This window comes from Somniosus microcephalus, chromosome 3, assembly GCF_052327205.1.
Source record: "Somniosus microcephalus isolate GS21.2 chromosome 3, FLI_Smic_1.0, whole genome shotgun sequence".
In the NCBI taxonomy this organism is placed as follows: Eukaryota; Metazoa; Chordata; class Chondrichthyes; order Squaliformes; family Somniosidae; genus Somniosus; species Somniosus microcephalus.
This window is the reverse complement of record NC_140989.1, coordinates 35,028,572-35,052,106: the sequence shown is the minus strand read 5'-3', so window position 1 is coordinate 35,052,106 and position 23,535 is coordinate 35,028,572. Positions and strand designations below refer to the sequence as shown.

At 49.3% G+C, this 23,535-nt stretch overlaps 1 protein-coding gene across 1 annotated transcript in view; it reads right to left on the bottom strand.

Annotated features, from left to right (window-relative positions):
• The window catches only part of LOC147120970 (proton-coupled folate transporter), a 125,692-nt gene that overhangs the window by 40,756 nt on the left and 61,401 nt on the right, over positions 1 to 23,535 (bottom strand). The window contains exon 4 of the mRNA XM_085980070.1: positions 8,641 to 8,779. Within this exon, the coding sequence (XP_085836196.1) occupies positions 8,641 to 8,779 (139 nt within the window). The remainder of the gene's footprint in view (positions 1 to 8,640; positions 8,780 to 23,535) is intronic.

The window sequence follows — 23,535 nt, the reverse complement described above, 5'->3', positions numbered from 1 at the left end:
GAAACGTGGCCTGTAACGCATTCTCGTCGACCATCCGGTCCATCTCCCTCTGGAAGATGGAGACACCGTTGGTGACGCCGAAAGGAACCCTGAGGAAGTGAAAAAGACGGCCGTTTGCCTCGAAAGCTGTGTACTGGCGGTCCTCAGGGCGGATAGGGATTTGGTGGTATGCTGCCTTGAGGTCAATGGTCGAGAAAACGCGATATTGCGCTATCTTATTAACCATGTCGGCTATGCGAGGGAGAGGGTATGCGTCCAACTGGGTGTACTTGTTGATTGTCTGGCTGTAGTCGATGACCAGGCGCTGCTTGTTGCCGGTCTTAACGACTACCACCTGAGCTCGCCAGGGGCTGGTACTACCCTCAATAATCCCCTCCTTCAGGAGCCGCGTCACCTCAGATCTTATAAAGGATCTGTCCCCGGTGCTGTATCGCCTGCTCTTTGTGGCGATAGGCTTGCAGTCGCGGGTGAGGTTAGCGAACCGGGGGGGGGGGGGTGATTTTGAGGGTGAAGAGACTACAGGTGGGGCGGGGTGGGCAATTTAATAACTGCTGGTTGCAGACAGTGAGTGGGGGAAAAGGTCCACCGTATGTCAAGGTGACACTCTTAAAGTGACAATGAAAGTCCAACCCCAGCAGAACGGCAGCGCAGAGATGTGGCAGGACGAAGAGCTTTACATTTTTATAGACGGAGCCCCTCACCGAAAGGGTCACTACACAGTAGCCGCCGACGTCTGCTGAGTGAGATTTTGAGGCCATGGAGATCCGATGGCGCGCTGGCAGGACCGAGAGGGAATAATGCCGTACCGTATCAGGGTGTATGAAGCTCTCCGTGCTCCCGGAATCAAAAAGGCAAGTTGTGGTGCGGCCATTTACCTGGATGTCCATCGTGGACCTGGCTAGCTGATGGGGTCTGGATTGGTCCAGCGTAATGGAGGCCACTGTGGAGTCGGGAGCGTCGCTGTAAAACCCCGGTGAGGCGGTGGGTGAGTCGGGGGCCCGTTGGCAAAATGGCGGACAAAATGGCGGCGTCGGAGAAGAAGGACAAAATGGCGGCGCCCATGATGATCCCGATCCCCACGAGGCTGGAGGAAGGCAAGATGGCCGCTCCCACGAATCACAAGCGGCGCTGCTGAAGGTAGGGGTCTTCTGACTTCTGCAGACGCCAGCGTAGTGTCCCTTCTTACCGCAAGCAGAGCAGACAGCGTTTTTCGCCGGGCAGCGCGCCCTGGGGTGTTTGGTTTGGCCACAGAAATAACATTTCTGGCTCGGGCGGGACATCGCTGCAGCAGTTGGGGCCGGGGCCCGGGGCGGCGCCACGTCCCAAGATGGCGGCGGCCGCGACATCCACGAGGCGGCCGCGCGGTCCGGGGAGTAGGCCTCCATGTTCCGATGGGCTACGTCCAACGAAACGGTGAGTGAAATCGCCTTCTTCAGGTCGAGCTCGCTACTTTCCAGCAGTCGCTGCCGTGTGTGAGTGGACCTGAGGCCCGCAACGAGGGCGTCCCGGATGAGCTCCTCTGTATGTTCCGTGGCTGATACTTGCTTGCATTCGCAGGCTCGGCCGAGTTCCTTCAGCGCCCATATGTATGCTTCTGTGGGTTCCCTGGGCTGTTGTTTGCGGGACCCCAGGAGATGTCTTGCGTAAACATAGTTGACCGGGCGTGCATATTGTTCCTTTAAAATGTCGATAGCCCCCTGGTAGCTCGTAGCGTCCCGGATAAGGGCAAAAGCTCGGTGGTTTACTTTCGAATTCAGCACCCTGAGCTTGTCGGCGTCGGTGGCAACGGTCTCGCCGGATGCAGCCAGAAAAGACTCAAAACAGTTCAACCAGTGTGAGAACTTAGCAGGCGAGTCCGGTTCTTGCGGGTCGAGTTCCAGGCACTTGATCTTAAGTATCTGCAGCATCGTTATTTTTTAATTTTTTTTTTTCAGTAGTTAATAAAATTGATGCGCTATCGATTCTAATAAAAGGCCGAGTAGAGTTCAGAACAACAGGCTTTTATTAACTACTGAATGCAACTACAAACAGATCAGGACTATGCCTCTAGTGGACGACCGAATGGCAGAGAGCTGCCGTGCAGCCGTCCTTATACCAGGTAGCCAAGGGCGGAGTCAGCTGAGGCATAGTCAGGTATAACAGTGAAACAAGAGTGAACGACAACAACAACAACAACAATAGTGAACACAGTGAACGACAGTGGTTTACCACACTATTGTGTTAATCTCCTCTTTAACCAGCAATGCTACCCCACCTCCTTTTCCTTTTTGCCTGTCTTTCCTGAATATTGAATACCCCTGGATGTTGAATTCCAAGCCTTGGACACCCTGGAGCCATGTCTCCGTAATCCCAATTATATCATATCCGTTTGTGCAGCTAATTCATCCACCTTATTACGAATGCTACTCGCATTAAGACACAAAGCCTTCAGGCTTGTTTTTTTAAACACTCCTAGACCAGGTCATTGTGAACTGACAATTGAATTAAATTTGAAGAAACCATGAAAACAATTATCCCATTTATTTTCATGTCAGAATACATCTTTAGCAGGAGAAAACAACAGAAGGCTAATCTGAAATAAAAACAGAAAATGCTGGAGAAACTCAGCAGGTCAGGCAGCATCTGTGAAGAGAGAAAGATAGTTAACGTTTCAGGTCGATGACCTTTCGTCAGAACTGGAAAAAAAGCAGGAAATGGAACAGATTTTTAAGCAAGTGAAGAGGCTGGGAAAGGGAGGAGGGGATGAAAGAACAAAAGGGAAGGTCTGTGATACGATGGAAGGCGGGAGAGAGTAAGAGACATTAAGAGATATTCAAGGCAAAAGGAGATGGTAATGGAACAGGTTAAGAAACAAAGGATGGCTCTAGATGAAGTGTAAATTGTGCTGGCAGGATGAAAGACAGCTGCCATGTGGGGGAGAAGAAAAAAATACACAGACAAAAAGTGTGGATAAAATATATATAATATATATATATAATATAGATATATATATAAAATAGGGGCCGAGGTTATGATCTGAAATTGTTGATCTCTATGTTGAGTCCGGAAGGCTGCAGAGTGCCTAATTGAAAGATGAGGTGCTGTTCCTCGAGCTTACGCTGAGCTTCCGTGGAACAATGCAAGAGGCCGAGGACGGTGAGGTCTGAGTGGGAATGGAGCGGTGAATTAAAATGACAGGCGACCGGAAGCTCGGGGTCCCCCTTACAGACTGAACGGAGGTGTTCCGCAAAGCGGTCACCCAATCTGCGTTTGGTCTCCCCAATGTAGAGGAGACCACATCGTGAGCAGCGAATACAGTATACTAAATTGCGAGAAGTACAAGTAAATCGCTGTTTCACCTGGAAGGGGTGTTTGGGGCCCTGGACAGTGGGAAGGGGGGAGGTATAAGGGCATGTGTTGCATCTCCTGCGCTTGCACGGGAAGGTGCCAGGCAAAGGGGAAGGGGTGCTCGGGGTGGTAGAGGAGTGGACTAGGGTGTCTTGGAGGGAGCGGTCCCTACAGAATGTTGAAAGGGGAGGTGAGGGGAAGATGCGTTTGGTGGTGGGATCACGCTGGAGGTGGCGGGAATGGCGGAGGATGATCCGTTGAATGTGGAGGCTGGTGGGGTGAAAGGTGAGGACAAGGGGAACTCTGTCGTGGTTCCAGGAGGGGCGGGCAGGGGTGAGGGCAGAAGTGCGGGAGATAGAACGGACACGGTCAAGGGCCGTGTCAACCACTGTAGAGGGGAATCCTCGGTTGAGGAAAAAGGAAGACATGTCAGGAGCACTGGTATGGAAGGTGGCATCGTCAGAGCAGATGTGGCAGAGACGGAGAAACTGGGAGAATGGAATAGAGTCCTTACAGGAGGCGGGGTGGGAGGAAGTGCAGTCCAGGTAGCTGAGGGAGTCAGTGGGCTTGTAGTGAATGTTTGTCAATAACCTATCCCCAGAGATGGAGACGGAGAAGTCGAGGAAGGGAAGGGTAGAGTCGGAGATGGACCATGTGAAGGTGAGGGAAGGGTGGAAATTGGAAGCAAGGCTAATCTGCATTTATTCTTTTAAGAAAGTACTCCTACTCCAGATTTGAGTTACTGGAACAGACAAGCAAAGCCAACTTATAAATGTGGTGGCACAGACACTAACATTTCTCGTAGTTAATAAGCGTTTGCATTGTACCCAGGGATTTTACAAATGGAAATTTCAGAATTCAAAACCGCTTCTATTTAAGGCACGACATTACTTCAACACCCAGTTAGCCAACATCTATTTGGTCTTAAATTTGCAGTGTCAAATTAGGCTTTAAAGTAAAGATTTTTCACATATACATAGAATAAGCTGGTTTTCCAACTATTCCCCATTGTCTATCTATTTATTTAGCACTGCTGAAGTCTTCACCTACTGAATACATCAAAACGCTGCTTGCTCATTAGGGTGAAAGTTCACACACGCTAAATGAATAATGAAAACATCTTCCATTTCTATGCGCTTCTAAAGTCAAGGGGAGGGTGACCAATAACACTCAACAGATCATCAAAGGGATCATCCAAATTAACAGGTAACTGGCATTGTGCCAGTTGGTGCAAATTTGCACATTGGTAACACACATATACAGACATATACATATATATGCACAAACGATGCAAGGAATTAAATGACAGGCGATCGGAAGCTCAGGGTCATCCTTATGGACTAAATGGAGGTGTTCCGCAAAGCGGTCACCTAATCTGCATTTGGTCTCCCCAATGTAGAGGAGACCACATCGTGAGCAGTGAATACAGTATACTAGATTGCAAGAAGTACAAGTAAATCGCTGTAAATCTCCTCTACATTGGGGAGACCAAACGCAGATTGGGTGACCGCTTTGCGGAACACCTCCGTTCAGTCCGTAAGGATGACCCCGAGCTTCTGGTCGCCTGTCATTTTAATTCACCGCCCCATTCTCACTCAGACCTCACTGTACTCGGGCTCTTGCATTAGAGTCATAGAGTCATAGAGTTTTACAGCACAGAAAGAGGCCCTTCGGCCCATCGTGTCTGCGCCGCCCATCCATCCCTGTCCAGTCTAATCCCATTTTCCAGCATTTGGTCCATAGCCTTGTATGCATTGGCATTCCAAGTGCTCATCCAAATGCTTCTTGAATGTTGTGAGGGTTCCTGCCTCTACCACCCTTTTGGGCATTGAGTTCCACATTCCAACCACCCTCTGGGTGAAAAAGTTCCTCCTCAAATCCCCTCTAAATCTCCTGCCCCTTACCCTGAATCTATGCCCCCTTGTTATTGACCCCCCTACTAAGGGGAAAAGTTCCTCTTTGTCTACCCTATCTATGCCCCTCATCATTTTGTATACCTCAATCAGGTCCCCCCTCAGCCTTCTTTGCTCCAAGGAAAACAACCCCAGCCTGTTTAGTCTTTCTTCATAGCTGAGGCGCTCCATCCCAGGTAACATCCTGGTGAATCTTCTCTGCACCCTCTCCAAAGCAATCACATCCTTCCTATAGTGAGGCGACCAGAACTGCACACAGTACTCCAGCTGTGGCCTCACCAGCGTTTTGTACAGCTCCATCATAACCTCCCTGCTCTTATATTCTATGCCTCGGCTAATGAAGGCAAGTATCCCATATGCCTTTTTAACCACCTTATCTACCTGTTCCGCTGCCTTCAGGGATCTATGTACATGTACACCAAGGTCCCTCTGACCCTCTGTACTTCCTAGGGTCCTACCACTCATTGTGTATTCCCTTGCCTTATTTGTCCGTCCAAAATGCATCACCTCGCACTTTTCAGGATTAAATTCCATTTGCCACTTTTCCGCCCATCTGACCAACCCGTTTATATCGTCCTGTAGCCTGAGGCTTTCCTCCTCGCAATTTACCACCCCACCAATTTTCGTGTCATCTGCGAACTTGCTGATCATACCTTTTACATTCTCATCCAAATCATTTATGTAGATCGCAAACAAGGGACCCAGCACCGATCCCTGAGGTACCCCACTGGACACAGGCTTCCAGTCACAAAAGCAACCTTCGACCATCACCCTCTGCCTCCTGCCACTCAGCCAGTTTAGGATCCAACGCGCCAAGGCACCCTGGATCCCATGGGCTCTTACCTTCTTGACCAGTCTCCTATGCGGGACTTTGTCAAAGGCTTTACTGAAGTCCATGTAAACCACATCCACAGCATTTCCCTCATCCACCCCCCTAGTCACCCCCTCGAAAAATTCAATCAGATTTGTCAGACATGATTTACCCTTGACAAAGCCATGCTGACTATCCCTGATTAATCCTTGCCTCTCCAAGTGGAGACTAATTTTGTCCCTCAGAATTTTTTCCAATAATTTCCCTACCACAGATGTTAGGCTCACTGGCCTGTAATTCCCTGGTTTATCCCTGCTACCCTTCTTGTATAATGGTACTACATTAGCTGTTCTCCAGTCCTCTGGTACATCCCCTGTGGCCAGAGAGGTTCTGAAAATTTGTGTCAGAGCCCCTGCAATCTCCTCCTTTGCCTCCCACAGCAGCCTGGGATACATCTCGTCCGGGCCTGGGGATTTATCCACTTTTTGGCCTGCTAGAACCGCTAGCACCTCCTCCCTCTCGATGCTAATATGTTCAAGTATGTCACAGTCCCCTTGCCCGATTTCTATGTCTGCATCGTCTTTCTCCATAGTGAACACAGATGCAAAAAATTCATTTAAAACCCCGCCTACATCATCTGGCTCTACACACAGATTGCCACTTTGGTCCCTAATGGGCCCTACCCTTTCCCTGGTTATCCTCTTGCCCTTAATATACTTATAAAACATCTTAGGATTTTCCTTTATTTTGCTCTCCAGTGTTATTTCATGGCCCCTCCTCGCCCTCCTAATTTCTTTTTTAAGTATGCCCCTGCACTTTTTATACTCCTCTAGGGCTTCTTCCGTCTTTAGTCTTTTGTAACTGCCAAAAGCCCCCCTTTTATTTCTAATGCATTTTTGTATATCCCTTGTCATCCAAGGTTCCCTTTGCTTGTTGGTCCCACCCTTGACCTTTACAGGAACATGTTGGCGCTGTACTCTCTCTATTTCCCTTCTGAAAGTCTCCCACTGTTTTGATGTGGATTATCCTAAAAGTAGCTGCTCCCAGTCCACTTTGGCCAGATCCTGCCTTATCATATTAAAATCGGCCTTCCCCCAATTTAGAACCCTTATTTCCGGGCCGTCTTTGTCTTTTTCCATGACCACCTTAAATCTCACCGAATTATGGTCACTGTCGCCAAAATGCTCTCCTACTGATACTTCCACCACTTGCCCGGCTACATTCCCCAGAATTAGGTCCAGTACCGCCCCCTCTCTTGTAGGACTTTCTACATGTTGGCTCAAAAAGCTCTCCTGGATGCACTTTAAGAATTTTGCACCCTCTAAGCCTTTCACACTCTGACTATCCCAATTTATATTGGGGAAGTTGAAATCCCCCACTATTATTACCCTATTATTTTCGCACTTCTCTGAGATTTGCCTACATATCTGTTCCTCTATCTCCCCCTGACTGTTTGGGGGCCTATAGTACACTCCCAGCAAAGTGCTTGCCCCCTTTTTGTTTTTAAGTTCTACCCATATGGCCTCATTAGAGGAACCCGCTAATATATCGTCCCTCCTTACAGCAGTAATTGACTCCTTAATTAATATTGCAACACCCCCTCCCCTTTTACACCCCCCTCTGTCTCGCCTGAAGATTCTATACCCCGGAATATTGAGCTGACAGTCCTGACCCTCCCTCAACCATGTCTCCGTGATAGCAACAATATCCACGGAAGCTCAGTGGAAGCTCGAGGAACAGCACCTCATCTTCCAATTAGGCACTTTACAGCCTTCCGGACTCAATATCGAGTTCAACAATTTCAGATCATAACCTTGGCCCCCATTACATTTTTACTTATATTTTTTATCCTCACCTTTGTTTTGGCCCTTCCCCCCACCCCCCTTTCTTTCTGTCCCACATGGCAGCTGTCTCCCATTCTGCCAGCGCACTCTACACCTAATCTAGAGCCGTCTTTTGTCTCCACTAGTCCTATCACCATCTCGTCTCGTTTTGAATACCTCTTAATGTCTCTTCACTTCTCTTTTGTTCTCTCCCAACCCCCATACTGGCCTTCTAATCTATTTCATTTCCTGTGCTTCTTCAGCCTTGACAAAGGGTTTTGACCCGAAACGTTGACTCTATTTTCTCTCCACGGATGTTGCCTGGCCTGCTGAGTTTTTCCAGCATTTTCTATTGTTATTTAGGTACACATTTTAGTTGCATTTCAAGATTTCTATATCAATTTCTGTGAATGGGGCATTTGCAATAGCAGATATAAACAAATATACTTAAATGTCTGATAATCCTGACAAAAGTGGTTTGATGATGATGATACTGTTTACACAAGTACAATATATGAGAGTAGAGATCCAAGTCTGAAAATTACACTGGGCAATATTATTGTATGAATGTTTAATGCATTTTATCAAATCCCTTTGCCTGCTACTTTAACAGGAGGTGTGAAAGTATGTAAAATGAAAATGTTTTTAAAAGCTCAGCTCAGTTAAAATAACAGACAGAGAAATTTGATACAAATGTGTTGACATTTTCAGACAAACATATCGCACACCATGATTTCCAGACTCTAGTTTTGGAAGGTTTACTTACTCAGAAATACCATCCAGGTATGTGTGGAAAAGGCCAGCAGGACATAAGACACCAGTCTCATCAACACCCCCACTTTGGCTAATGTCATTTCTTTGGTGCAGCGCAACATAAATGGAAAGAGGCCAATCAAGGTAGCTCCCTGTGGAGAGATGATGTTATTTAGTGCTGAGTTTTTTTTGAAAGCTCAATATGCTCTTGAAAAATATATTTTAAAACAATAAATAACCCTTCTACAGCATTTAAACCACACATTGTGATATAATGATCCAAATAATACACACGTTCTTATTTTTTTTTAAAGTTTTTGCATTGAAAGGGTTGAAATGAACGCCTACAGAACGCACTTTTCAAAAATACTTAGGGGGGTGACGTAAGAAAACTACGAGGCACTTGGTCTAAGTATTAAACAACTGTTTTTCAACATGGAGATCAAGTTGTGTCCTTCACTAGTTCCTGTTAAAGAATGTCCTGAGCAAGCTGGGCCCATGCCCGAGTATTTATACTCTCCCTGGACAGCGCCACCAGCAGGCTGCCCAGTATCATTTCATAAATCATTTCCACATGAATGACAAGATTCATGTCAGGGAGCAAATTGTAAGAAAAACACTTAGTGCTGAGATAAAGGGGTTGATTTTCAGTGTGCCGCGAGGCGGGCTTTTAGGTGTGCGGGGGGCTAAAATCCCGAATTCGGGGGTCCCGACACCATCCCGCCCAAAACCCGCCTCCATGTAAGTTTCAAAGGAGGCGGGTACCCGGCCCGCGCTGGGACCCGCCGACCCGAGGCGGGAAGGGATTAATGCCAATTAACTGCCTGTTAACAGGTCGTTAACAGGCAGTTTTTAGCCTAATCCCTATTTTGAGGGGTGTCGTGTGAGATTCCCGACGGCTCCAAACCACACCAGGTTAGAGGAGTTGGGCCGTCGGGTTGAAGGACTTGGAGGGGTCGAGATGTCGGTGTTCAGGTAAGTGATGGGTGCATGAGTGCAAAGGTAAGTGTGTTTGGTGTGTCTAAAGTGTGTAAAGAAGTTTAAATTACCTGCACTTACCTTTACAGCCTTCCTTCCTCTAGGCTTCAGGAGTCCATCATTCAGCCGGCACAGAAAGCAGAATGGCTGCGAGCTGTCAAAAGTGGCAGCCTGCAGCTTTCAGTGCCGGTGAGATTTCTAACTGAGTCTGCGTTGAAGGACTCAGGTTAGAAGTAAGATTGTCAGTGTTTGACAGCTTCAAGCAGCTGTGAAACACTGATATTTCATCTGTCAACACGTCTTGACAGATGAAATTTCAGTCTGTGACGTCACCTGTTGCCGGGTGGCCCTTAATTGGCCTGCTGAGCCCGCTGGGCGGGCTCAACAAGGTCAATCAAGTGAAAATCGCGTGGATTGGCCCCATCTCGATGGAGGCGGGACTACAACCCGAAAGTTGTAGTCCCGCCTCCTTCCCGACTTCTGAATGAAAATCCAGCCCAAAGAGTTTTGAAAAACTAGCTGATCACTGGGTCTCAGAATGTCAAAACATATGGGAAGCAGAGGAGTAGATGTGGTCGGAGCAGAGGAGTTTCCCTGCAGTACAGGCAGAGGAGCTGGGAGATGCAAAACTGGCAGGAGGGTGTAAATACAGTGCAATAAGTGTACAGAGGCAGTTTCCACTATAAATGTGGGATAAAGGTAAACAACTGACAAAAAGGTACGGTTTTGTAAACAGGAAATGTGCACAGATGTTTAATGTACAATTGATCTCCTATTGTGTTACACACTAGGCGGGGAAGGGGGGGGGGGCGGGCAGCATGGCACTGAACCAGGACTATTTTCTTCAATGGTGAGGTTGATAAAAATTTAAAAAAAGAGGACATAGAGGAGGCAAACAGAAGGTGAAAAAGAGAATGCAATGGTGGATGGAGAAGCCAATTTTCTTCTCCAATGTGGTGGTTGGGGAGGGGGGGGGGAAGAGATTCGGGGGGGGGGAAGTGGCAGAGTGTCAGGGCTCAATTCCTGTAGGGGTAGAGGGAAGAGATTTTTCTTCTCACATGGGGCAGGGCAATGTCAGTGAGTGGGTGTTTGGTTCGGGGTGCGGGTGTGGTTACTTCTGGGTGAGGAACTAGAAGAGGCAATAGTTGCTTTTCAGCAGGTTATGGGGATATATTTCTGCTTGTTGGATGGGGGCGTTACTGCTCAGAGGAAAGAAATAGGTCTGAATTTTTACATTGTGGTGGTGGTGGTGCTAGCTTCAGTACAGTGGAGAGGGGAGCAGTTTGTTCTTGGTGTCAGACACTTGGCTCAGTGGTAGTTCCCTCATCTCAGTAAGTAGGTAATGGGTTCATAATCCAACTCTCAGAGATTTGAGCACATCATTTAAGCTGAAGGTTGCTACATTGTCAGAGGGGCCTCCTTTCACATGAGGCATTAAAGCAAGGCCGCATTTGCCCCCGCAGATGGACATGAAAGATTCCATGGCACTGTTGGCCTGGTCAATATTGATCCCTCAACCAGAATCACTGAAAAACAGATGATCTGGTCATTATCTCATTGCTGTTTGTGGGTTCTTGCTGTTGTTGCTGCTTTATTACTAGCAAATAAAGCTGTGGCTCAGTTGGTAACACTGTCGCCTCAGAGTCAGAGCGTTGTGGGTACAAATCCCACACCAGAGAGACTCGAGCACAAAAATCAAGGTCGTCAACCCAGTGCAGTATTGAGGGAGTGCTCTGCATTGTCAGAGGTGCTGTCTTTCGAATGTGGCGTGGAGTAGACGTGGAAGATCCCCAGGGCACTATTTCGAAAAAGAGCAGGGGAGTTCTCCCCGGTGTCCTGGCCTCAACCATCATCACTAAAACAGATTATCTGGTCATTATCACATTTCTGCTAAGTGAAGGGGGGGGGGGGGGGGGAGAAGGTTAGTAACTTAATTTCTGTACCGTGGGTGTTTTTGCTGGTGGCATTTCTGTTCAATGGGAGGGGCTTAAGTAATGATTTCTAATCAGTGGTGGAGGCACCCTAATTAAAGTTCAGTGGGGCTGGGGTGGCTGTGGCCGAATGGCGGGTGAGTGTGAGCTGTTGGTTTGCTTCTCACTGCTCACTGGGTCGGTGGCTGCTCAATTGGGGGGGGGGGGTGGGGGAAGGGGGTGGTGGTGATGGTGATAACTGGTCAGCTGCGGTGGGGAGCTATCATCCTGCAATTTCTCGTCACAGGGATGGTGCACTCCAAGTTCAGGTTATTGGCTCAGAAATTCGGGTCCCCACAGGTGAGTTCGCGCTGGGTACTCACGCGTAGGCCCAATGAAAGTGCCGGTTTCGTGCATGCACTGCGCATGGGCGGGAAACCGGAACTTCCGTTCCCTTGAAAGAAGGGGTTGACAGATGGAACGCGTGCGCTGGAGAGGCAGCGCGTGCGCATTGAACATACGTTTTTTTGCAGGTTTCTCCAGGAGGGTAAGTCTCTAGCAGTTACACTTTTAAAAAGCAGGCGCAAGGCCTGTTTTTAACAAAGTAAGTGGTGAATTAATTACAATTGAAACATTTTTTCCACAGGTTTATTATTTTTAAATACTTTAAAGAAAGGTAAGTTTATTTTTAGCCCCGTTAGAAAATGTAATTAATTTTTTCAAAAATGTAAATTATTGTTTAAAATAATTGTTTCATGTAATTTATAGTTATTTTAAAAATGTGATTAAAAAAAAAAATTATTTGAAGTTTTAGTGATGTTTTGGGGCTTATAGTATTTATAGGTTTGACAGCTCTTCCTGTCAAATTTATGAATGAAGCATTCTCTGCTACCATTGGCTCTCCATGGCCCACGTGATCCCAAGGGCCACTTTGAACTAACTGCGCCCCTGGGATACGCGAGCACTGCGCGCCGGCAGTTGGAGGAGGCCCAGGATCGATATCCCACGCGGGCCCACAGCTCAACGGTCGGCGCGCAAGGTAAGTGCAGGTCGGGGCTTGCATCGCAGGAAGCCTCCGACCCGAATTTCTGGGCCATTGTCTTTTGTGCTCTTACTGCCCCATAGGAACAGGAGTAGGCCATTCATCCCCTCGAGCCTGTCCCGCCGTTCAATGAGAACATGGCCGATCGTTGTTGTGTGGTTAAAAACGGGGTTAAGATACTTGTGCCCTAATTTGCTCAATCTTTTATGGCGAAAACCAGCATTACGCCGTATTTGCACCATTGTTTCGGCGCAAGTTCTCAGGAAATTGCTGGCCAATATTTTCCACCAGAATGATCATCGTCAGCTAAAGGGAGTTACCAACTGCAGCTGTGCTCTAGTTCTGATGGAGCTACAGTCTGAGCATGTGCAAAGTTTTACACGATTGGTCAGTAGGTTTGAGTATGGCTGGAAGGAAGTTTCTCTTCAGCTTGCAGCCAAATATATCCATTTGCTTTTTAACTCCCCCCCCCCCCGCAAATGATTTGACAAAAAGCTGGAGAATTAATTTTATTAGCTAGTTTCAGGTTTAAACTATTAATTTATACTTTTAAAACTTCAGAAATATTTCTCCCCCCTCAATTCAGTTTGGGAGACACCTGCAAATGAATGTCCCAATAGGTAGGGTGGTCCTAGCTAGATAACTGGCAGAAAGCTACTCTAAATTGCTAAGCTGCGGGTCCCCACCACTCTCAACTTGGATTCAAGTTCCCTGAACTTGAGTAAGTGGTATCCCCTCACATGGAGTGAATACTCACTCACATACTAGGCAAGCACTTGGTTTGGAGATTCAAACAGGAAGGTAGGTTTCTGCCCAGTTCAGACACTCTGCTGACCAAATCTTTTTTCCCCCAAAGAGCCAACAACTACATCTGTGTCTGCAATTCCCAATCTCAAGCCATGGACAATTTCCCAGTATACATTAGCATGGCACTCCTGATGTAACAACTACAATAAATTGCATTTATATCGCACCTTTAACATAGCAAAACGTCCCAAGGGGCTTCACAGGAGCGATTATCGAACAAAATTTGACTCCAAGCCACATAGAAACATAGAAGATAGGAGCAGGAGTAGGCCATTCAGCCCTTCGAGCCTGCTCCGCCATTCAATGAGATCATGGCTGATCATCCAAATTCAGTACCCTGTCCCTGCCTTCTCCCCATATCCCTTGATCCCTTTAGCCTTAAGAAATATATCCAACTCTTTTTTGAATATATTTAATGAATTGGCCTCCACCGCCCTCTGTGGCAGAGAATTCCACAGGTTCACCACTCTCTGGGTGAAGAAATTCCTCCTCATTTCAGTCCTAAATGGCTTACCCCTTATTCTTAGACTATGACCCCTGGTTCTGGACTCCCCGGCCATCATAAACATCCTTCCTGCATCTAGTCTGTCCAGGCCTGACAGAATTTTATGAGTTTCGATGAGATCCCCTCTCAATCTTCTAAACTCCAGTGAGTATAAGCCCAATCGACACAATCTCTCCTCATACGTCATTCCTGCCATCCCAGGTATCAGCCTGGTGAATCTTCGCTGCACTCCTTCCATGGCAAGAACGTCCTTCCTCAGGTAAGGTGACCAAAACTGCACACAGTACTCAAGGTGCGGTCTCACCAAGGCCCTGTACAACTGTAGCAAGACATCCTTGTTCCTGTACTCGAACCCTCTTGCTACGAAGGCCAACATACCATTTGCCTTCTTAACCGCCTGCTGCACCTGCATACTTACCTTCAGAGACTGGTGCACAAGAACACCCAGGTCTCTTTGCACTTCCCCTTCTCCCAATCTATTGCCATTCAAAAAATAATCTGCCTTCCTGTTTTTGCCACCAAAGTGGATAACCTCACATTTATCCACATTATAGTGCATTTGCCATGTTTCTGCACAATCACCCAATCTGTCCAAATCGTACTGGAGTTTCACGACATCCTCCTCACAGCTTACCCTCCCACCCAGCTTTGTGTCGTCTGCAAATTTGGAGATATTACATCCAATTCCCTCGTCCAGATCATTAATATATATTGTGAACCGCTGGGGTCCTAGGACCGATCCTTGCGGTACCCCACTAGTCACTACCTGCCACTCGGAAAACGACCCGTTTATTCCAACTCTTTGCTTTCTGTCCGCCAACCAGTTCTCTATCCAAGTCAATACCTTGCCCCCAATCCCATGTGCCTTAATTTTGCACGCTAATCTCTTATGTGGTGTGGCGGAGCCACCAAGAGACACTGAGCAATCTGTAATCATTCCTTTAACCACTCTGTAGTGCAGTTTTGGACTGCACCTTTAAGCTGTGTGTAGGTTCTTGTATTTCCACGTGATGACGTCATGACGCCGATCACGTGACCCCCAGTTGGCGCGGAAAACGTGATGACGTCATGACGTCGGTTTCCAGTATTTAAGGGCAGTCTGAGAAAGGCTGGGGACCTGGACAGACCTGCTGACCTCTGCTCTTGTAGTTATCAATTAAAGTATTTTGTTTATTAAAGTTTAATTATTTCGTTTCACTGCGTTGGACTTCGTTATTCGGATAGGAACTTCCGTTCCTACATTGGTGACCCCGAGCTCGTTGGACAACTTTCTTCGAGATATTCATAATGAACACGAACGCCGTTGCCCTTAAATTGCCGCAGTTCTGGGAACAGCAACCAGAAGCATGGTTTTTCCAAGCAGAAGCCCAGTTTGCTATCCGGGACATTACAACGGATTCAACCCGTTATTATTACGTGGTTTCCGCTCTGGACAGCGCCACGGCTTCACGGGTCATCAGCATCCTGGGGAATCCACCGGCAGAGGGCAAGTATTCAGCTTTAAAAGATCGTTTACTACAAGTGTATGGTCTAAGTCAGAGCGTGCACGCAAGCTTATCGCAATGCCGGGTCTTGGGGACTCAAAACCATCAGAATTGATGAGTCAAATGCTCACGCTTTTGGGTTCAGAGCTCCAATGTTTTTTATTTCGAGAGCTTTTCCTCTGCCAGCTACCCGAGCCAGTTCAGGCAGTCTTGGCCAGTTCTACGATTACGGACTGTGCCGAGCTGGCTGCGGAGGCAGATAAGTCTTTTATGGTCATACAGCAGAGTTGCGCAGCTACGAGGCGTCTTTCCCCTACACGAGCAAAGTCCAGCCCTCCTCCATCAGGCTTGTGTGTGTACCATGCCCGTTTTGGCGCCAAGGCTCGACGCTGCCGTCCACCCTGCAGTTGGGTTGAAAAAAAGTCTCCAGCAGACTCACAAACTTCGAAGAAGACAGGGGCTGACAAAAACACCCAGTTCACCATGGCAGTCGGTTCAGCAGGAAAACTCCTCTATATTACTGATTCCGGAACAGGGCGACGATTCTTGTGTGATACTGGTTCTCAGTGCAGTATTTTGCCAGTCTCAAAGCTGGATCTACAATCCGGCGGTCACGGCCCTTCCCTTGAGAGGGCCAATGGTGCGGCCATTCGCACGTTCGGTAAACGGACAGTTAATTTAACTCTTGGAGGTCAACGTTTTGTATGGGAATTTATAACGGCTAAAGTATCACAGGCCATCCTGGGGGCTGATTTTTTTTGTGCCTATGGTTTTCTGGTCGACGTCCAACATTGTCGACTCATTAATGCATCTACCTTCCATGCGGTGCCTTGTCACCGCAGTACTGCTGTCTCCTGGTCGGTTGCCTGTGCGGTTCCATCGCAGGAAGGGTTTAGGCGCCTACTTGGCGAATTCCCGGGGCTCACCAGGCCTACATTCTCAGCAGCAGTTGCGAAGCACGGTGTGGTGCATTATATTACCACAACGGGATCGCCTGTTTACGCCCGGGCACGAAGATTGGAACCCGGAAAGCTTATAGCCGCAAAGGCAGAGTTTCAGATTATGGAGCGCCTTGGGATTGTCCGACGCTCCGACAGTCCTTGGTCTTCCCCATTACACATTGTACCCAAACCAGGTGGCGGATGGAGGCCTTGTGGGGATTACAGACGCCTTAACGAAGCCACTATGCCGGATAGGTATCCAATACCGCATATACAGGATTTTTCGGCTCATTTGGCCGGCAAAACAATATTTTCCAAAGTAGATCTCGTCCGTGGATATCATCAAGTTCCTGTGTACCCTCAAGACATCCCCAAAACGGCGGTCATCACACCGTTTGGCCTTTTTGAGTTCCTTCGCATGCCGTTTGGATTGAAAAATGCAGCTCAGGCTTTTCAGCGACTTATGGACTCTGTGTTACGGGACCTTCCTTTCATTTTCATTTACTTGGATGATATTCTTATTGCTAGTAAAGATAAGGAAGAGCATATGGCTCATTTACGTACACTCTTTGCCCGTCTCAGCCAACATGGCCTCATTATAAATCTAGCCAAATGCCAGTTTGGGTTAACCAACATTGACGTTCTAGGGCATAGGATCACCTCAGAAGGCGCCGTCCCACTGGCCACTAAGGTAGAGGCAGTTACGGCATTCCCGCGGCCGCATATACTTAAATCTCTTCAGGAGTTCCTGGGGATGGTGAATTTTTATCACCGTTTTGTCCCCAGGGCAGCCCAATTAATGCAGCTGCTGTACGAAGCACTTAAAGGGAAGTCGGGTAAAGATGTTATCATTTGGACACCACAGATGGACCAAGCATTCCTGGACACCAAGGCGGCATTGGCAGATGCAACTATGCTTGCACACCCACTCCCGGGCGCGACCATCGCCCTTACTACCGACGCCTCCGATTACGCCATCGGGGCAGTGCAGGAACAATGGGTTGACGGGACTTGGCAGCCATTGGCCTTTTTTAGCCGCCAACTGCGTATAAATGAGCGAAAATATAGCACTTTTGATAGGGAGTTGCTGGCCTTGTTTTTGGCCATCCGGCATTTTCGTTTTCTTCTGTAGCAAAACATCCTTGTTTGGAGATATTGGCCTAGAAATTCAGTTGCGCTCGCCAGCCGTTAACGCCATAAGAGGGGTAGATTTCCAGCGCTAGGCACTTAGCGCCCGGGCGCAGGCCGATCAGCGCCTACGCCCAACTTCAGTTGACATTTAGCGCCGGCGCAAAGTGTTTGCGCCCGCTCAGCTGCGCGCGCAGCTTATGACGTCATTTCGTCGTGCAACGCTGTTTGTGCGCCCCAAACCGGAAATTCAGTGGCACCCGCCCAATGTGGGCGTGGCGCTGTTAAGAACTGTGAAGTGGAACGCAGCAGAGGCCCTGCGGGCCTCGGGGAGCGCTAATTAAAGGGCACTTACACTGAACTATAAAGGCCAGCCATTTTGCTGCAATGACTTCAGTGCTTTGGATTTCTGTACAGAGACCAAGGAACAGACCTTACTGATTTGGGACAACATAGGAGAGGTATTTTTGGCTTCTGGCCAGAGCTTGGAAATTTGACTCTTGTGATTTCACTGTTTGCAAGTTTATTATGGGGGCTGCATGGGGTTCCAACCCTCAGTTCCAGCATTATGTGCGAAGGGCTCGCAGACGCTGTGTGAGAGGGGCAGCCATGCCTAGACGCAGAGGGGCCATCAGGCGTCGGCAACGTAGGCCTTACCCACTCAGGGAATACCGGCAGCAGGTGTCCTATCTCACCATGACTGCCGCGCATTGTGTTAAGAGGCTGCGCTTCAGAAGGGAGGTGGTTGCAGAGATCTGCCAGCTGCTTCACAGAGATCTGCGTCCACAGCTGATGTGCAGGACCTCTCTGTCGGTGGAAGTGAAGGTCACGGTGGCTCTGAACTTTTATGCAAGCGGCTCCTTCCAAGCCGCTGCTGGGGACATAGCGAACATCTCCCAGTTCGCCGTGCATCGCTGCATCCAGCAGGTCACCGATGCCCTTTTCGCAAGGAGACACCAATTCATCTCCTTCCCCATGACCCTAGAGAGGCAGGAGCAGCGTGCAGGCGGATTTGCCAGGATCGCCGACTTCCCCATGGTGCAGGGTGCCATTGACTGCACGCATGTGGCTATGCAGGCACCTATCGACAATGCCGAGGATTACCGCAACCGGAAGGGCTACCATTCCCTCAATGTACAGCTGGTGTGTGACCACAGGCAGCGCATCCTAGCTGTCAATGCCCGTTTTCCAGGAAGCAGCCACGATGCATTTATCCTGCGCCAGACTACTGTGGCTGACATGTTCGAGGCACAGCCTCCACCAAGGGGATGGCTTATTGGGGACAAGGGCTACCCTTTGTGTACATGGCTCATGACCCCGCTCCGCGCGCCCAGGACCCCTGCGGAGGAGGCATACAACGAAAGCCATCAAGCCACAAGGAAAATCATAGAGCAAACAATTGGCATCCTCAAGCAACGGTTCCGCTGCCTGGATCATTCCGGCGGATCTCTACAGTATTCGCCGGATAGAGTCTCCCAGTTCGTCGTCGTTTGCTGCATGCTGCACAACCTGGCTCTCCGCAGGACTCAGGCACTGCCACCTCACGTTGGACCACCACCTCAGGAGGACGAGCAGGAGGACCATGAGGAGGAGGAGGAGGAGGAGGAGGAGTACCAGCCCAGGAGGGAGCCACAAGGTCCAAGGGCCGTCCGCCGGCGGCTTATTGAACGGCACTTCTAGGCCCCCTGTCAGGGAATGGCTTGTGGCAATGAACGCACCTGAATGCAGCCGCTCCGCAAGCCCTCAGCCGGTTAACGCAACAACCACTTGAAACATGACACCTGGACAAGCTGAATAAATAAAAAGCTTTATTTAACAAACTCAGGGCCCTTCCCACATGAAACAGAGAAACAGACAAGACCCCCAAAAAAGTGTCAAAAACATATCTCACTCCCACAACCTGGGGAGGAATAACAAAACTTGTCAATAACATTTGCCTTCATCCTCGGCCTTCCCAAAATAAGCCCCCCCCCCTCCAGAACACAACCACCCCCATATAAAAAAACATTTGCCTTCATCTTCGGCCTTCCCAAAATAAGCACCCCCCCAGAACACAAACACCCCCATATAAAAAAAAGTTGGCAACACACTCTACTTGGTGTGCCGAGAGGGCGAGTCCTTGTGCAGGCTTCTCCGGCCCCTGCCCGACCTGTTGCTCCGCCTCAACCTGGGCCCTGTGGGTGTGGCAAGGCTGGGGGAAGGCTCCTGAGGGGCACACTGCGTGACGGCAGATGCCCTTGGGGGTCGGCCTAGACGAGGCCCGGCCCTGGAGGGGCCGGCTGCTGACTGCTGCAGCTGTGGCTGGGCAGCATCAGTCTCTGCATCAGCTCGTCGCACCTTGGCTGGGGGAGTGGCAGTGGCGGCTGCAGCAATGGGGGCAAGCTGGCTGATGCCAGGCGCTCGCTGGTCGCCAGAGACACTGGCACTCGGCCGGGCTGGCACTGCAGCAAGCGCAGCAATCTGGTGGAGGCCAGACCGCTGTGCTGCAGCAGGGCAGCGGGTGCCCTGGCGATGCTTCCGTGACACCGCGAGTGTGGCAGAAGTGAGTGCCCGAACTGCCCTGGTCTGTGCCCACATCAGATCAGCCAGTGTCTGCACGGCACCACTCATGAACTCGCGACTCGCGTCCTGTGCTGCCGCGAGTTGGTCGACACCCCTGGCCTGTGCTGCCGTGAGTTGGTCGACACCCCTGGCCTGTGAGTCCCCGAAAGCGGCCACACTATGAGCCAGGGACTCAATGGCCTGAGGCATCTGTCCCACAACCCCCATGAACTCGTTGTGGCGCCGCTCCGAGGCCGCGGACATTTCATCAAGGAGGCGCACCTCCTGGGCGAGGACCGTCTCCGGACTGGAGGGCGGACTCTCCCTCTGGGGAGAAGGCCGCCGAGCTGCCCGACCCTTCCCGCGTGCCTGGACGCCACTGGGCCCAGGAGCTACACCCCCCCTGCAACACTTCCCCCGGCTCTCCTCCAGGCAAGACGTCTCCCCCCCATTGCCATCCCCTGGCACGGATGAGGGTTCCCCCGATGTGCCGCCTTCCTCTTGGTCCTCGTCGTCCTCCTCTTCCGAGGGACTGGCACTCAGCTTTATGGACCTCCTCCTCGCCAGCTGAAAGCAGGAAGGCACAAGAGTAGCTTTAGAGTGAGGACAGGGCGTCAGCGAGGGAGGCATGAGTGGTGGCATTATGCGCATTGGTCGGACAGTGGCAAAGGATGTAGATCTGAAGCGCAAGGGGAACGAGAGAGGTCCAAATGGTCATGTCCTTACCATTGGGGCCCAGCACAGGGTCCGCATCACCAATAGCAACGGGGTCAACCACCCGGCCACGCATGAGTCGAGCCACGCGCTCCTCCAGCTCACTGAGCTCCTGGAACTGGGCACGGCCTCCCCCGGTGACATTCCGGCTCTTCATATTCTGGGCCAGCTTGGCCTGCAAGAGAAAGGACGGCCTCTAAGTACAGTGTGGTGCCCTGTTGTTGTGTGCACTGCCTCCCATGGTGGAATAGCTTGGCCAGTGTGGTGCCCTGCTGTTGTGTGCACTGCCTCCCATGGTCGAGTAGCTTGGCCAGTGTGTAAAGTGCAGAAAGTGCTATTGATGATCATGCCAGTGCCATAGCTGCGGGAGGAGGGATGACCATTAGGCCTTTGAGGTCCCTTTGCCCATAATGTGAGGTGCACATGCAAGGATGAGGAGGACACGGGAAAGGCTACTCACCTTGACCAACCGAGTGAGGTCGTTGTACTTCTTGCGGCATTGGTCACCAGTCCTGGGGACATCGCTGGTGGCTGACACCCTGTGGGCGATTTCCCTCCAGGCTCTCCTGAACTGCCTCCTGGGAGCCTTCTTGCCACTGTCCGGGCACAAGATCTCTCTTCTCTTTTCCAAACCCTTAAGCAACACCCACAAAGCAGGCTCTGAGAAGCGCTGCGCTCGTTCACGGGCCTTCTGCATGGCTTCAGGCGCTATTTGGGTCCACCAGCAGTGTTGAGGCCTAGCTGCAGGGCTCCACTATCCAGGGCGTGGCAGCAGACAAAGTCGACCCTTCCCCCTTTAAGAGCTGGCCGGCGTCAGGGTGTCTGCTGTCAATCAAAACATGACCGCACCTGCGCTGCGCCCGGCCTCGGCGTTATCAGTCCGCACCGCCGGCTTAGCGCCTAAAGATAGGAGTGCAACGCCAGTTTCAGCGCTCGCCCAAACTCCTTGGCCAAATCTACTGAATTTCGGCAAAGTGGCCTACACTTTCCGGCAGGCGCTAACTTTAGCGACCGCCCGACTTTAGCGCCCCAAAAGTGGCGCGACTGAATTTCTAGGCCATTACATCCAATTCCCTCGTCCAGATCATTAATATATATTGTGAACTGCTGGGGTCCTAGGACCGATCCTTGCGGTACCCCACTAGTCACTACCTGCCACTCGGAAAATGACCCGTTTATTCCAACTCTTTGCTTTCTGTCCGCCAACCAGTTCTCTATCCAAGTCAATACCTTGCCCCCAATCCCATGTGCCTTAATTTTGCACGCTAATCTCTCATGTGGGACCTTATCGAAAGCCTTCTGAAAGTCCAAATACATCACATCCACTGGTTCTCCCTTATCTATTTTACCAGTTACATCCTCAAAAAGTTCCAGTAGGTTAGTCAAGCATGATTTACCTTTTGTAAATCCATGTTGACTTTGTCCGATCCTGTCACTGCTTACCAAGTGCTCTGCTATTACATCTTTTATAATAGATTCTAGCATTTTCCCCACTACCGATGTCAGGCTTACCGTTCTATAATTCCCCACTTTTTCTCGACCACCCTTTTTGAATAGTGGGGTAACATTAGCTACCCTCCAATCCATGGGTACTGTTCCAGAGTCTATCGAGTTCTGGAAGATGACCAGCAATGCATCTACTATTTCCAGGGCCACTTCCTTAAGTACCCTGGGATGTAGATTATCAGGCCCTGGGGATTTATCGGCCTTTAGTCCCATCAATTTTCCTAACACCATTTCCCTGCAAATACTGATTTCTTTCAGTTCCACCCTTTCATCAGGCCCTATGTTCCCCGGCATCTCTGGGAGGTTATTTGTGTCCTCCTTTGTGAAGACAGAACCAAAGTATGAATTTAGTTGGTCTGCCATTTCTTTGTTTCCCATTATAAATTCCCCTGATTCTGACTGTAAGGGACCTACGCTTGACTTCACCAATCTTGTTCTCTTCACATATCTATAAAAGCTTTTACAGTCAGTTTTTATGTTCCCTGAAAGCTTACTCTCATATTCTATTTTCCCTTTCTTAATTAATCCCTTTGTCCTCCTTTGTTGAATCCTAAACTGCTCCCAATCCTCAAGATTATTGCTTTTTCTGGCCAATTTATATGTCGTCTCCTTGGATCTTATGCTAGCCCTAATTTCCCTTGTTAGCCACGGTTGAGTCACCTTTTTTGTTTTATTTTTATGCCAAACTGGGATGAACAAATTCTGTAGTTCATCCATGCGGTCTTTGAATGTTTGCCATTGCCTATCCACCGTCAACCCTTTGAGTGCCATTCCCCAATCAATCCTACCCAACTCGCTCCTCAGACCATCGTAGTTTCCTTTATTTAAATTGAGGACCCTAGTCTCTGAGTCAACTACTTCAATCTCCAACTTAATGAAGAATTCGATCATATTATGATCGCTCAGACCCAAGGGGCCTCGTACAACAAGATTGCTAATTAATCCTTTGTCGTTACATAATACCCAGTCTAAGATGGCCTGATCTCTGGTTGGTTCCTCGACATATTGGTCCAGGAAACCATCCCGTAAACACTCCAGGAATTTCTCCTCCACAGTATTGTTACTGATTTGGTTGGCCCAATCTATATGTAGATTAAAGTCACCCATGATGACTGCTGTGCCCTTATTGCACGCTTCTTTAATTTCCCTTTTAATGCCATCCCCAACCTCCGCCTTACTGTTGGGAGGTCTATATACCACTCCCACGAATGTTTTTTTCCCCTTAGTATTTCTCAATTCTACCCATACAGATTCCACATCATCAGAGCTAATATCCTTCATTACAATTGTATTAATCCCTTCTTTAACCAGTAATGCTACCCCCACCTCCCTTTCCTTTTTGCCTATCTTTC